This window comes from Hemitrygon akajei, chromosome 24, assembly GCF_048418815.1.
Source record: "Hemitrygon akajei chromosome 24, sHemAka1.3, whole genome shotgun sequence".
Taxonomy (NCBI): Eukaryota; Metazoa; Chordata; class Chondrichthyes; order Myliobatiformes; family Dasyatidae; genus Hemitrygon; species Hemitrygon akajei.
In genome coordinates, this window is record NC_133147.1 from 20,947,800 (window position 1) to 20,963,812 (window position 16,013).

General features: G+C 41.4%; 1 protein-coding gene across 2 annotated transcripts in view; it reads right to left on the minus strand.

Annotated features, from left to right (window-relative positions):
• Window positions 1-277: 277 nt before the first annotated feature.
• The window catches only part of pkib (protein kinase (cAMP-dependent, catalytic) inhibitor beta), a 175,071-nt gene continuing 159,335 nt past the window's right edge, over window positions 278-16,013 (minus strand). For both annotated transcript variants that reach the window (XM_073028516.1, XM_073028517.1), the window contains exons 3-4: window positions 10,348-10,516; window positions 278-1,190 (exon numbers count right to left, since the gene is read on the minus strand). In XM_073028516.1, coding sequence (XP_072884617.1) covers window positions 1,108-1,190; window positions 10,348-10,492 — 228 coding nt within the window. In that variant the 5' untranslated portion in view covers window positions 10,493-10,516 and the 3' untranslated portion in view covers window positions 278-1,107. The remainder of the gene's footprint in view (window positions 1,191-10,347; window positions 10,517-16,013) is intronic.

The window sequence follows — 16,013 nt, forward strand, 5'->3', positions numbered from 1 at the left end:
TGAAAGATAGTTCAAACATGTTGATGAAGGAAAGTATAACTGCTTAAGAATATGATGTACTAACCAAGTGGCAGATAGCAGAGGGATGTGCTAAATACAGGCAGTCTCAGGGTTATATGAGCTTTTGTTCTTGAGAACACAAGTCAGAACAGCCCTGCGTTCTCTATTTGCCCATGTTGTATTGCTGTATACACAATTGCTGTAATACTTCAATTGTACTGAATAATCACTTTAATATTACCCATAATTAAATTAATGGAATATATACTGTATCCAGTTTGTTAATGAACACCATGAAATATTTTATTATTACCTGCTTAAAAATGCTCAGATTTTCATAAGTAAGATCATTTGTAACCTGGGAACACCCGGGTACATTGCAGTATTTGGGTTAACAAGCAAAAACACTTATGAAAGGATAAAATTAGACAGCGATTTTTCCCAATGAGTTATTATCTCTTTGAAACACCAGATAGAAGACATCAGACAAATAACATTTTGCCCCAATGGTTACTTCAAAAAAAAAGAACATTTCAAAATGTCTCAACTACCTCAAGTGCAGGCATACAAAATGGACTTCTTGATATGTCAGCTGAAATCTTTAAATCATTTTTTACACTCGGGGGGAGGGGGAAGGGTTGGGAAACCATAATGCGGTTTGAAGACTTTAAAACCAGGTTGTCATACATTTAGGAGCAGTTGTATACATCTAATTGCTGCTTTGACAGATATATCAGGATTTATACGGAGAAAAGGAAAATATCTGCTCTAGAACACAAAGAGACAGGTTGCAATTCAACTGAAACACGATATGCCATTGTTCTCCAAATCTTAATCCAAGTGATAGTTCATTAAAAGTTGAGCTTGAAGATTAAGTTCCTGACTCCATCTTCCTCCATGATCATCTTCCACACTTCCTTTTCAAGATGTAACATTGAATTATTTATTTTTGTTCATTTCTATACATTATCACCACCCATCGTTGTGCTGTCCTCACAGGTGAACTTGGCATGTAGCTTCAAGGAATCCTGACAGTATTCAGATCACTTATTTAAAGCTTTTATTAACACTTTTTTGTCTTTAGTGTAAGGGCTTCCTTTCAGCATGTTATGATGCATCTTTCAGCTCTGGACTCTCTGTTGATTCTGGTGGTACCTCTGTGGAAGGTGTCTGAGCGCCTTCTGCTCCTTCTTCATTCACAACAGAAAAACAACAAAGAAAATTAGATGTTTTGTTATAATATCTTCTAAGCCGATTTTCAGAATGAGCTTGAGATAGACAAGGCAGCACAAAATTGTTAAAGACCCATGGTTTCTCTAATTTCCAGTAATTTCTCCCCCTCCCCCTTCTCTCTCTTCTTTTCCATTCCCCACTCTGGCTCCCCGCTTGCCCCTTCACTTCACTGAGGACTCGTACTCCTTCCCTTTCGCCCATAGTTCACTCTCCTCTCCCATCAGATTTCTTCTTCTTCAGCCATTTATCTCTTCCCACCAATCACCTTTCAGCTTCTCACTTCATCCCTCCCTCCCCCACCCACCTATCCTCACCCTCACCTGCCTTCATCTATCACCTGACATCTTGTACACCTTCCTCTTCCACCACTCTCTTATTCTGGCATCTTCCCCCCTTCCTTTCCAGCCCTCAGTGTGACATACCATGTTTTCATCTGGGCATTCAATCGCTGGAAAGATACTAATTTTGGAAAATGTGCAAGAGATTTACAAAAAAAATGCTGTGAAAAATTCAATGATTAAATTACAAAGAAAGATTAAAGTTGTACGCCTTATAATTTGGAATGGTTCAAGGATGGTTTAATCAAAGTTTTCATAATATTTATGGATTCTTGTGGGAGCCAAACATAAAATACTTTTGCTGGCTAGGAGTCAGAAACCAAAATGTAGAACCAGGACTTTTCAGAGTAAAGTTATAAAACAATTCTATAGTGAATTTGGATACCCTTCTGCAAACTATAGTTGATACAAGATCAATTGTAGGTATCGAATTTGATTATTTTCAACACAGGAAATTGTGCAGATGTTGCAAATCCAGCATCCGAAATAGAATTACTTATGTCCTTCCCTACCACCCTATGAGCCTCCGCATCCGGAACCTCATTCTCCGTGACTTCCGCCATCTCCATAGGGATCCTACTGCCAAACACATTTTACCCCCACACTCTCTGCTTTCCACAGGAATTGCTCCCCCCCTTGTGATTCAATCCCCACTAATCTTCCTCCCAGTACTTATCCCTTGAAGTGGCCTGTGTTACACCTGCCCATTCAACTCCTCACTCACCTCTATTCACAGCCCCAGATTGCCTGCAAATCTGCTGGGGTATCTACTGTATCAGTTCTCTACATTGATGAGACCTGTCGTAAACTGGGGTGACCACTTCAAGCACCTCCACACCATCCACCAAAAGCAAAACTTCATGGTGGCCAAACATTTTAATTTCCAATTCCCATACCCTTTCGGGCATGTCAGTCCATGGCCATCTCTTGTACCAAGACGAGGCCATCCTCAGGGTGGAGGAGCAACACCTTGTATTCTGTCTGAGTAGCCTCAAATCTGATGGCATGAATATTGATTTCTCAAAAAAAAATCCCTCCCCCCCCCCCCTCTTCTATTCCCCTCTGGATTCTTACAGTTTTTCACCTACCTATCATGTCCCCCATCTCCTCCTCTTTCCCTTTCTCCTATGGTCCACTCTCCTCTCTTATCAGATTCCTTCCTCTCCAGCCCTTTACTTTTCCCACCCATGTGGTTTCACCTATCACTTTCTAGTTACCCTCCTTCCTCTCCCCCCCCCCCCCCCCCCCCCCCCACACCTTTTTACTCTGGTGTCTTCCCCCTTCCTTTGAAGAAGAGTCTCGGTCCAAAATGTTGACTATTTTTTCGTTTCCATAGATGCTGTTTGACCTGCTGAGTTTCTCCAGCATTTTTATCTGATTATTTTCAATCCTTCCTCCCAGAACCTGGCCCACGTTATCCACAATCTTGGTGTCAAATTTGCTTCTTGGGCTACATTTGGATGGATCTATACTTGAGATTACAATCAGGTGTATCTAGAATGGGCTCTTTCTACTTCTGCAAAAATCACCCAGCTCTACAACAAAAATAGAAAATGCTGCAAATGGTCAGCCTGAAACATTCACTCTGTTCCTCCTTCACTGATGCTGCCTGACTGCTGAGTGTTTTCTGCATTTTTTGTTGTTCTTTTCCACTTAACTCCATTCCTGCTTTAATTCACCTGCTGTAAAATTCCTTAATTATGCCTTTTTGGTGTTCTGTTTGAGTGTTTGATTGTTCGTGGGAATTTAGAAGAACAATGGGAAATTTCATTGAAACCAATTGGATGTTGAAAGGCATCAATAGAATGGATGTGGGTACAGAGAGGATGTTTTCTATAGTAGGGGAGTCTAGCCTCAAAATAGAAGGCTGTCCCTTATGTAGTATATTTATTTCAGTAATATATGACTAATGTTGTAAATGTGTTGTTTGATTAAGGTTTCTTGGTTTGTTTACATAATTAATTATGGGCTATTGGTTAGATGTACGTGAATGGCATTTGTTATTATGCCAGCATGTCATATGTGAGCACATCATTAAAGATAGATGAAGCAGGCAAAACACGTCCGGGCTCCTACATTTTTCTTTCAATTAGTTTCTGGAGTTAAAAGTGGCAGAGAGTTGGTTTTAAAATGAACCAGAGATGACTGCCCACCTGCTGAAGCGCAGCACAGTTTTTCTTCGGAAGGGCAGAGAGATGCTTGAGTAAAAAAAACAGGTAAAAAAAAAACAGGTAGAAAATAGCTACGGGTTCATAAACAATGAGTACTGGGTGATAATAAACAAACAAACAAATAAATAGATAGGGCAGAAATGGCTGGCTGTGTTGAAAAGATAGATGTGTGCCACTGCACAACAGGTAACTGGATGACATGTACTGAACACGCTGAATCAGAATCAGGTTTATTATCACCAGCATGTGACGTGAAATTTGTTAATTTAGCAGCAACAGTTCAATGCAATACATAATCTAGGAGAGATTATAAAATAATAAACAAGTAAATCAACTACGTAGATTGAATAGATTTTTAAAAATGTGCAAAAACAGAAATACTGTATTTTTTTTAAAAGTGAGGTAGTGTCCAATGATTCAATGTCCATTTAGGAATAGGATGGCAAAAGGAAAGAAGCTGTTCCTGAATCACAGAGTGTGTGCCTTCAGGCTTCTGTACCTCCTACCTGATGGTAACAGTGAGAAAAGGGCATGCCCTGGGTGCTGGAGGTCCTTAATAATGGACGCTGCCTTTCTGAGACACCCCTCCCTAAAGATGTCCTGGGTACTTTGTAGGCTAGTGCCCAAGATGGAGTTGACTAGATTTACAACCTTCTGCAGCTTCTTTCGGTCCCGTGCAGTAGCCCCTCCATACCAGACGGTGATGCAGCCTGTCAGAATGCCCTCCACGGTACAACTACAGAAGTTTTTTTTGAGTGTATTTGTTGACATGCGAAATGCCCCCCAAACTCTCAATAAAGTATAGCTGCTGTCCTGCCTTCTTTGTAACTACATCAATATGTTGGGACCAGGTTAGATCCTCAGAGATTCTAACCTAATGGTATTTTAAAGCAAATAGAATAGCCAAAGAGAAATGAGTGCCAGTTTTGCTGAGTGCAATAGGTAGAAAAGCATATAGTTTGCTTAGAAGATAAACTGCTCCAACCAAATCAGCCGAAATGAGCTGTACTGATATTGTGAATGTAATGCAGGAACATTTAGAACAGAAACCATTGTTGATTGCAGAATACTTTAGATTTCATGAACTGAATCAAAAGGGAGTAACTTTTCAGTTTATGTGGCTGAACTGAAGAAATTGTTTGAGCACTGGTAGTTCAGTAATGGGCTTAATGTTGCACTGAGGGATCGTTTAGTTTGTGTTATCGGACAAGAGAGCATCCAAAAGCAGGTCCTAACTGAAGCACAACTCACATTTAAAAGAGCAGTTCAAATCACTGTATCGATGGAATCTGCAGCCACAGACCCAACTGAGTTGCAGTCAGGGATGAAAGTGAGTGTGAGCTGCCTGGCTGAACAAGGCGGGTTACTGCTGTGGTAGGGGCTCACGCATTTAAAGGTGAAACTCGTAGAAAATGCAACAAAGTAGAACACGTACTAAGAGCATGTCGAGCAGACAAAAATAAATGAACTGCACAGGGAAGAGAAAAAGTTTTTTAAAAAAAAGTCAAATTGCAGTTTCAAAAAGAACACTAAACTGCGTACGGTTGATGAAAAATCTGGTAATGATGAGAGAGAGAGAGATACAGGACTGAGTGACCTTGAGATTTAAAACGTGAAAACTAAACAGGATACAAGCAAAATGGCTTTCACCAGAAGTAGAATGGCAAGTTAATTAAAATGGAATGGAACACTGGCTCGGCTGTTTCAATGATTCCACAAAATGAGTTTGAATGGCGTTTCAAAAATATTGAACTGAAGTCTGCTGATATCCAGCTAAGAGCTTACACTGGAGAAAAGATAACTCCTGCGGGAATGAGATTTGTAACAGTGAAATACAACAACCAATATGGTAAAAACAGAAAGATCAACATTGTGGGGCCATGACTGGCTGTGACAACTACAACTTGATGCACTTGTTAGGAAAGACATTATCCCATCAGAGTAAGAAATCTTCCACAGCGACTAAATCTTTGAGACAATTTAAAATTTACTATGCTGATGATATCAATATAGTAGTTGTACTGTATGTATATTCTATATTATATAATGACTAGAGAGCAATATGTTACATATGTGAGTTGAGATGTATTCTATATAGAGTTGGAGTTTATTGCTAAGCCAGGAGGAGTATAGTGTATTTGCTATTTCAGTAATATCTGAACAATATTGTAAATGTACTGTTTGATTAAGCATTTTTTTTTACATAATTCATTATGGGTTGTACAGAGTATGTGAATGGCATATGTTGTTATGCCACTACGTCATATGTGAGGGCATATGAAGCAGACATATCACATTCCAGCTCCAGTGTTTTTATTTCGGTTAGTTTCTGGAGTTACCAAACATCACACTATAGAACAGAGATGAGAAGGAATTTCTTTAGCCAGAGGGTGGTGAAGCTGTGGAATTCATTGCCAAAGGTGGCAATGGGGTTGAGAGGTTTAATAAATCAGTCCTGATGGAATGGTAGAGCAGATTCGATGGGCTGAGTGGCTGAATTCTGCTCTTATGTCTCATGGTCTTATCTATTAAGTATTACTTTTCCAAAGCACTCTTGGCCAGCCTTCTTTCCTTCCTCAGATTAAAATGCCTGCTCTTTTCAAAACTCTTAAGATTGTGTCTTCCTGTAAGCAGACAAATTTCAAGGTGTATGATACACATACTTTGATTATAGGAGTTGGAATGTTGTGGTGAGGTTGTATAAGGCATGGGTGAGGCCGAATTTGGAGTACTGTGTGCAGTTTTGGTCACCGAATTACAGGAAGGATATTAATAAGGTTGAAAGAGTGCAGAAAAGGTTTACATGTTGCCGGGACTTCAGAAATTGAGTTACAGAGGAAGGTTGAATAGGTTAGGACTTTATTCCCTGGAGCATAGAAGAATGAGGGGAGATTTGATAGAGGTATATAAAATGATGATGGGTATAGTTAGAGTGAATGCAAGCAGACTTTTTCCACTGAGTGAAAAAAAACCAGAGGACATGGGTTAAGGGTGAAGGGGGAAAAGTTTAAAGGGAACATTAGGGAGGGGGCTTCTTCACACGGAGAGTGGTGGGAGTGTAGAATGAGCTGCCAAATGAAGTGGTAAATGCGGGGCTCACTTTTAACATTTAAGAAAAACTTGGACAGGTACATGGATGAGAGGTGTATGGAGGGATATGGTCCAGGTGCAGGTCAGTGGGACTAGGCAGAAAAATGGTTCGGCACAGGCAAGAAGGGCCAAAAGGCCTGTTTCTGTGCTGTAATGTTCTATGGTTCTATGGTTTTATGATACCAAGTGTGCTTTGAATCTTTGATTCCTTTGTCTAACATCTATGGATCTATTAGTATTTTTAATAACCCAACTAAACAATGTTTGATGTTCCAGTGAACCATCTGAAGATATATTACTATGTAACTGCCACAGTATAAATACACAAGTTTTTCATAAACACGAGAAAGGAACACATAAAATGCAGGAGGAACTCAGCAAACAGTTGATGTTTCGGGCTGAGACCCTTCCTCAGAACAGCAAAAGCAAGTTTTGCCTCATGTCCTTTTATGTTTGGCTAAGGCAGTTCAATTCATCATAAGAATAGGAAAACATTCGAGCAGGGGTTCCCAGTCTGGGGTCCACAGACCCGTCGGTTAATGGTAGACGCCCGTGGCATAAAAGAGGTTGGGAATCCCTGGTTTAGAGGGGTATGGGGCAAATCAGATTAGTTCAGGATAGCACTTTGGTCGGTATGGGCCTATTTCAGATCATTGTGATCCTGATTCTGGTCTCACTGCATGTGAAAGCAGATTTGAGGGATTAAATAGCTTATTCTTGTTACATATTACAGAAGAGAATTTATCAAGTACAGAAACTGTCCAGGTATGATCCCTGTCTTAGCTCGTCTCTCAAGGATGGACCAAGGAGTAGTGGGCGCTTAATATCCATTAAACAGCACACTGCAAAAGTCAGTGTTAGAAATAAAAACGGAGGGAAAAAGAAAAAGCGGTGATAACTGTAATACCATCCCTGAACACTTGAGTGCGCTGCAACTCAATGAAATGTCAACATGTAGCCCGTCCAGACACACATTTGCTATTTTCTGACATGAGCAATGATCAAAGTACAAACATCTCTCAAGGTGAGTCATTGCACAGGAACAGTCCAGCCTCTCTATGTGGTCACACAATATCTAAATCTATTACTGAACAGCCCAGCCAATATTTATCTGCCTGTGTGAACTGATTAGGTGCCGCCTTTCCAAAGAACTCTTGGCCCCCCCCTTCTTCACTCCCTCAACTTAAAAAGTCATCCCAAGCTACAATTTGATAGTACTAACCCACGAGCTTCAAAACCTGGACCTTTGTACCTGAAGCCTCCCCACCGTTGAGGACATCCTCAAAAGGTGGTGCCTCAAGAGGGAAGCATCCGTCAGAATCAGATTTAGTATCACCAGCATATGTGGTGAAACTTGTTGTTTTTGCAGCAGCAGTACAAAATAGAAGAAAAACAGAATTATAGTAAATTACAGTAAATATATATATAATAGAGAATCTACATAAGTAGTGATAAAATAGGAACTAAAAATGTATTGAGGTAGCATCATTGAGTTCAATATCCATTTCAAAATCGGATGGCAGAGGGGAAGAAGCTGTTCCTCAACGTGCCTTCAAACTCCTGTATCTCCTTACTGACGGTCAGCAAAGAAAACAAGGCCATGACCTGGGTAATGGGGGTTCCTAACGATGAATCCTCTCCATTCGGGACACACCCTCTTCTGATGAAACGTCTGGACAAAAAAAGTCCACTCTTTATTCCTCTCCGTTGATGCTGCCTGACCTATTGAGTTCCTCTAGCATTCTGTGTGTGTGTCTGCGTTGCTTTGGATTTTCAGAGTCTGTTATGTTTACTCCTTCAATGCCGTATATATTTTGACAGATTCAGATTAATTTATTTCCTGCACGTACAACATACAGTGAAATGCGTTGTTTGCTTTAACAACCAACACACCTGAGGAGCTGCCGACTCAATCTAAGAATGGCCCAGGAGCTCATGAACATTACCTCGCTATTCCCGTGCGTTTATGTTTATTGTAGTAATTTGTTCTGTCCTCACTGTACTGCTGCCACAAAACAACAAATTTCACAACTGAAATCAGCAGCAATAAACCTGACTCTCGATTACATGCTTCACAATTTACACTGGCTCTGACAGAGCAACACTTTGGTTTTATAATTATTCCCCTCCTCATAAATCGAACATTCAACGTTCTTACGAAGTACTGTGAGACATTGTAGTATGTAATTGGTACAATAAAAATATACAATTTCCTGCTGTTGACATTAGCCAAATGTAGAGAAGAATATGAGGCAAAGGCAGTTGTCTGAAATTATATCACCATGGTCTAATCAGCAGAATCAAGGCCAATTCTTCTAATATGTGATGGGTGAGAATGTGCTAAGTATAGAAACTATACCTCTTGTAGCTCATCTAACAAGAATAGACCATCAGCGGACACCTATTGTCTATTAAGCTACACCCTGCAACAGTGCCTGGGGAAATGTTGAGAAAAAGAAGTTTTAGCAGTAATACCATCATTAAACCACTTGAGTGTACTGCAACTCAAGAATATGAATAACTTGCCTCTAATTCATACAGATCATCCCAATTTGTGGATTCTCCCTACTTGCCAATGAGTTCCCAAATTATTATTGAGGTTAAAGGTCAGACAAATGTGCCAAAATTTCTTCAATGAAGAATGAATTCTCTCATTCTTTCTATATATTACTCCCTTTATGATCTCTCTCTCTCTCTCTCTATCCCTCTCTCCCCCTCCTACTCTGTATATCCATATAACCATATAACGATTACAGCACGGAAACAGGCCATCTTGGCCCTTCTAGTCCATGCCGAACGCTTACTCTCACCTAGTCCCACGTACCTGCACTCAGCCCATAACCCTCCATTCCTTTCCTGTCCATATACCTATCCAATTATTTTTAAAATGACAAAATCGAACCTGCCTCTACCACTTCTACTGGAAGCTCGTTCCACACAGCTACCACTCTCTGAGTAAAGAAGCTCCCCCTCGTGTTACCCCTCCCTCCCTTCTCCCTATATCCTTTCCTTTCTCTATATTCCTTCCTCCTTCCAGTTTTTTTAGTAATTTAATTATTTCTTATCAATCTTGTGTGCTTTTGAAGCCAGTCATTACAATATTCACTGACTTTTGCGCATTTTCTGACTTACAGTAAAAAAAATCAACTTCTAGAAATCTATAAATATGCAGCCTGTTTAGAAACATAGAAAACCTACAGCACAATATAGGCCCTTCGGCCCACAAAGCTGTGCATGTCCTTACCTTTGATCTACCTAGGCTTACCTATAGCTCTCTATTTTTCTTACCTCGGGATGGTCTGTGATATAAACTTAATGGTACAGAAGTAAATGGAGAGATAATTTGAGAAACCTATCGTGAACAAGATTTATTCTGCTCCTCTGTGCTCACCCTGTTTTGATGAGATATCTGTTCTGCTTGAACAATTGAGCGTTCATTTAAAATAGTTATCTGCTGGTGCTCATGGTGACTTAAATTCCCGTGCTCCGAAAACAGCACAGGATTATCGGCATACCTGCATTTATGGATAATTCTGCCAGTTTCATGGGGAGTTCTGACGGACTGACCCCCGCAGGTGAGCCGAGGATGTCAGGCAAAGCGTTTCTTCGGCCTGTCCGCCCCGACGTAGCAAAATCCAGTACGGGCTCCACCTCCGTCATTGTAGCGTGGTTCTGTAGCACCAGCTGAAAAAGGATAACAAAGCGATGTTAGTATTTAAACAACCGTCACTTTTGGAGTCTTTAACAGAACAAAGTACCTTGGAGGCAAAAGTAGGAAGGTTAATTGCAGAGAAAATAGAGCGGCTCTGGGTCTGTACTCATTGGAGTTTAGAAGAATGAGGGGGCATCTTATTGAATCTTATCGAATATTGAAAGGCTTAGATAGAGTGGGCATAAAGAGGATGTTTCCTGTAGTGAGGAAGTCCAGAGATGAGGACCAATTATTTTAGCCAGAGGGTGGTGAATCTGTGGAATTCATTGCCACAGATGGCTGTGATGGCTAAGTCATTGGATATATTTAAAACAGAGGTTGATAGGTTCTTGATTGGTCAGAGTGTCAAAGGTTGCATGAAGAAGGCAGGAGAATAGGGTTTAAAGGGATAGTAAATTAGCCATGATGGAATGACAGAGTAAACACGATGGGCTGAATGGCCCAGTTCTTCTCCTACGTCTTATGGTCTTAAAATAGTCACAAAGTAAAAGGCAGACATGAAACTGCAGGTGCTGGATCTGCGGCAAAATAATGTGTTACTGGGGGTGTTATGATCCAGCAACAATGAATATATAATTGAGACAGGTTTTTTTATAACAAATAAAACATTTATTAAACACTGCTAAAAAAAACCCAAAAGTAAACAAACGACTAACTTAACCGGAAGTCAGCTGCTATACGGCAGCTCGAACAGTTCTTAAACAAGAAATGCGAACACAGTTCTTTAAAGTAGTAGATGCAAAAGTCCAAATGATTTACACAGTCAGTTAGGAGAGACTTACCTTGAAGTAATAAATTCTCTTATGTGACGTTACTGCTGATCCCAGCAGAAGTATGCCTTGCCCGAAGGATTTACGATGAAGGAAATAAAACGGCTTAAAGGCGCTGACCTTTCCTTGGCAAAACGCTGCGTCCAGCTCTTTCTGCTTTCAAAATGCAGGAGCTATCTTGGACACAGGTTACTAACTCCTTGTATGAAGATGAAATAAGATCGAACCTGTTTTACCACCGACAACACCAACTTTTCTCGATCCCTTGGGTTTTTCGAATTTCGGTAATTCTTCACTCTCCGACTGGACTTTACCTGGCAGCGATTTTCAGAACTGCTGGCACAACGATTCTTATAGTACAAACTAAAACTCCAGTTTAAAATGAAACTGCGTCATAAAATCAAATACGCAGCAGAACGGAGTCACTGACGAATTAAGCCACTAACTGACCTGCGTTACAGGGAGGAGTTCTCCTTTTATACCCTGTTGAAAAAACCATCACATGACCTCTCACTGGCGGGAAAATTACATCACTCCACCATCACAAGACCATTACATCATGCCCAGCAGAGCCTCAATGACATCATGGTCATGTCACAGTCACAAGATACCCATGGGTACGTAACAGGGGAAACCAGTGGGTTAGTCAGCATTTGTAGAGGTTTCAAGTCAAATTGTGTGCATTGTTGAAGGCTGTGCCCTAGAGAGGTAGAGAGAAAGAGAGCAGGATCAGAAGGATTGGGGGTGCATATTGAAATCAGAATCAGGTTTATTATCACCGGCATGTGACGTGAAATTTGTTAACTTAGCAGCAGCAGTTCAATGCAATACATAATCTAGCAGAGAGAGAAAAGTAATAATAATAACAATAAATAAACAAGTAAATCAATTACATATATTGAATAGATTAAAAAAAGTGAAAAAACAGAAATACTGTATAATAAAAAGTGAGATAGTATCTAAAGATTCAACGTCCATTTAGGAATCGGATGGCAGAGGGGAAGAATTTGTTCCTGAATGACTGAGTGTGTGTCTTCAGGCTTCTGTACACCCTACCTGATGGTAACAGTGAGAAAAGGACATGCCCTGGGCAGTGGAGGTCCTTAATAAAGGACGCTGCCTTTCTGAGACACCACTTCCTGAAGATGTCCTGGGTACTTTGTAGGCTAGTACCCAAGATGGAGCTGACTAGATTTACAACCTTCTGCAGCTTCTTTCGGTCCTGTGCAGTAGCCCCTCCATACCAGACAATGATGCAGCCTGTCAGAATGCTCTCCATGGTACAACTACAGAAGTTTTTGAGTGTATTTGTTGACATGCCAAATCTCTTTAAACTCCTGATAAAGTATAGCCGCTGTCTTGTCTTCTTTATAACCACATCAATATGATGGGACCAGGTTAGATCCTCAGAGATCCTGACACCTAGGAACTTGAAGCTGCTGGCTCTCTCCACTTCTGATCCCTCCATGAGGATTGGTATGTGTTCCTTCGTCTTACCCTTCCTGAAGTCCACAATCAGCTCTTTTGTCTTACTGACATTGAGTGTCAGGTTCTGGCTGTGATACCACTCCACTAGTTGGCATATCTCACTCCTGTACGCCCTTTCATCACCACCTGAGATTCTACCAACAATGGTTGTTTCCTCAGCAAATTTATAGTTGGTATTTGAGCTATGCCTAGCCACACAGTCATGTGTATATAGAGAGTACAGCAGTGGGCTAAGCACACATCCCTGAGGTGCGCCAGTGTTGATTGTCAATGAGGAGGATATGTTATCACCAATCCGTATAGATTGCAGTTTTCCGGTTAGGAAGTCAAGGATCCAATTGCACAGGGAGGTACAGAGGCCCAGGTTCTGCAACTTCTCAATCAGGATTGTGGGAATTAAATGTTGAGCTATAGTCGATGAACAGCATCCCGACGTAGGGGTTTGTGTTGTCCAGGTGGTCTAAAGCCATGTGGAGAGGCATTGAGATTGCGTCTGCCATTGACCCATTGTGGTGATAGGCAAATTGCAATGGGTCCAGGTCCGTGCTGAGGCAGGAGTTCAGTCTAGTCATAACCAATCTCTCAATGCATTTCATCACAGAAAAAGGACTGGCTCAAACATGAAGGCCTCAACCTACTCATTAGCAACACAGTGTACGATAATCCTTTTATATTCAACAATCATAAGGCTCTGTTGCAGCTCTATAAAATCATGGTTAGACCACACTTCAGTTCAGTTCAGTTCTTGTTCCCTCATTGTAGGAAGGATATGGAATCTTTTGAGAGAGTGCAGATGAGATTTACCTGCACTCATGCTGACTTGTCTCATGAGGAAAGGTTGAGCTAGTTAGTGCTTTTCTCTTTGGAGAGGATGAATAGGAGAGGTGAATTAATAGCGGTGTACAAGATGATAGGTATCAAGTGGTTGTGATGTGGTAGTGTAGTGGGTAGTGCTTGTCGTTCTCACTTTCAGCTTCCACTGCTGGCTAGCAGTCTTCCAAGAAGGAGAGCAGAATGTCTAAGTCCCTCCTTGCCAGTACACAGCCTCTCCAACAGCGAGTCTCAGGTATCGCCTCCTCACTGATGACACACGGAAACTGAACTCCTTTCGGACTCGGGCCGAATTACAGAGGACGGGGAGGAGGTCTGGCCCCCGGACACAGTGTGTGGACACGCCCTGGTACTCATGAACCAGATCCCCGGCTATGGGTAAGTAACCCCACTGCTTTGTCGGCAGCCTCGGGAGAAATGAAGATTACAGGAGTAAAGCCAAACAGCAGATCCGGAGTGGAGCCCCTAAGGCGGCTGGACGTCATTGAACATCCTTCCAGCAGCTCCTGCAGCCAAGCTGGTGCCAGACGTATTGCTTCATAAGATTTCCTTTGGACTACACCGGTGAGGTGGAGAGGGGGATTTTGATGACTGCCGACAGGATCTCCATACCTTCCGCCCAGTTTTGTGATGGTGATCATCATCACCCATTGTCCTTTGAGACAGACGAATGCCAACAACAACCACAACATCAAGATGATAAGAGGCAGTTATGTACCTTTCGCTAGATGTTATAACAAAAAAACAAAAAGAGTGGATCTGTTCATAAGTACTTGCAAGGAGAAGACTATCTCCACTCCTCAAATAGTTGGCAGGCGGTTTCTGTTCTACAGCTTACAATGTTTATTTTTATACAAGTTTTCAGGTTATTCTTTGTTCTGGAGGTCAGCTCCTCCACTTAGCAGCTGCCATATTTTTATTCAAGGCCGCGTAAAGTACCAACCTTCCCTTAGTTACACAACGAACATAGAACCATAGAACACTACAGCACAGTACAGGCCCTTCAGCCCTCCATGTTGTGCTGACCCATATAATCCTTAAAAAAAAAGTACTAAACCCACACTACCCGATAACCCTCCATTTTTCTTTCATCCATGTGCCTGTCCAAGAGGCTCTTAAATACCGCTAACGTTTTAGCCTCCACCACCATCCCTGGCAAGTCATTCTAGGCACTCACAACCCTCTGTGTAAAAAAACTTACAATTATAGAAAAATTGATCCTGGTTGAAGGATCAATTCTTCATTAATAAAATCTGAATCTAACGGTAAAAAGCAGATTCACTTTACATACGACAAGTTCAGCAATAAAACGTCTGCTTAAGTATACAGTTTCCAGTGAATGAAATGTCTTACAAACACAAAATTATAGCTTCCTATTTATCGTAAAGTAATCAAAGCTTTAAACCATTCTTGAACCTAATAGGGGAAAATGAGGGGCGATTTGATAGAGGTTCACACAATTATGAGGGGTATAGACAGAGCAGATGCGAGTAGGCTCTTTCCACTTAGATTAGGAAAGATAAATACGAGAGGACATGGCTTTAGGGTGAAAGGGGAAAGGTTTAGGGGGAACTTCTTCACTCAGAGAGTGGTGGGAGTGTGGAACGAGCTGCCATCTGACGTTGTAAATGTGGGCTCACTCTTTTTCTTACATTCCACAGTTACTTTACCTACACGACTTGGCCAGTGACAGTTTAAGGAAGAGCGGATCCCTAACTAGGGTTAAAAAAGTATTTTATTAGCATCCATGGTCGTCACACTGCAAATCACTTGTGTTTGCTGGTACGATCATTCCAGACCATTACAGCAAAGATAAGAAGGGAAAAAATCTGAAGGGAATTCTCTAAACGGGGAGAAAATCCAGGAATCTGAGATGCAGAGGGACTTGGGAGTCCTTGTGCAGAACACCCTGAAGGTTAACTTGCAGGTTGAGTCGGTGGTGAAGAAGGCAAATGCCATGTTAGCATTCATTTCAAGATGTCTAGATTACAAGAGCAGGGATGTGATGCTGAGGCTTTATAAGGCACTGCTGAGGCCTCACCTTGAGTATTGTGAACAGTTTTGGGGCCCTTGTCTTATAAAATATGTGCTGGCATTGCAGAGGGTCCAGAGAAGATTCACAAGGATGATTCTGGGAATGGAAGGGTTATCATTCGAGGAACGTTTGATGGCTCTGAGTCTGTGCTCGCTGGAATTCAGAAGGATGAGGGAGGATCTCATTGAAACCTTTCGAATATTGAAAGGCCTAGACAGAGTAGATGTGGAAAGGATGTTTCCCATGGTGGGAGAGTCTAGGACAAGTCTAGGGCACAGCCTCAGGAGAGAGGGGCACCCTTTCAAAACAGAGATGTGGAGAAATTTCTTTAGCCAGAGGGTGGTG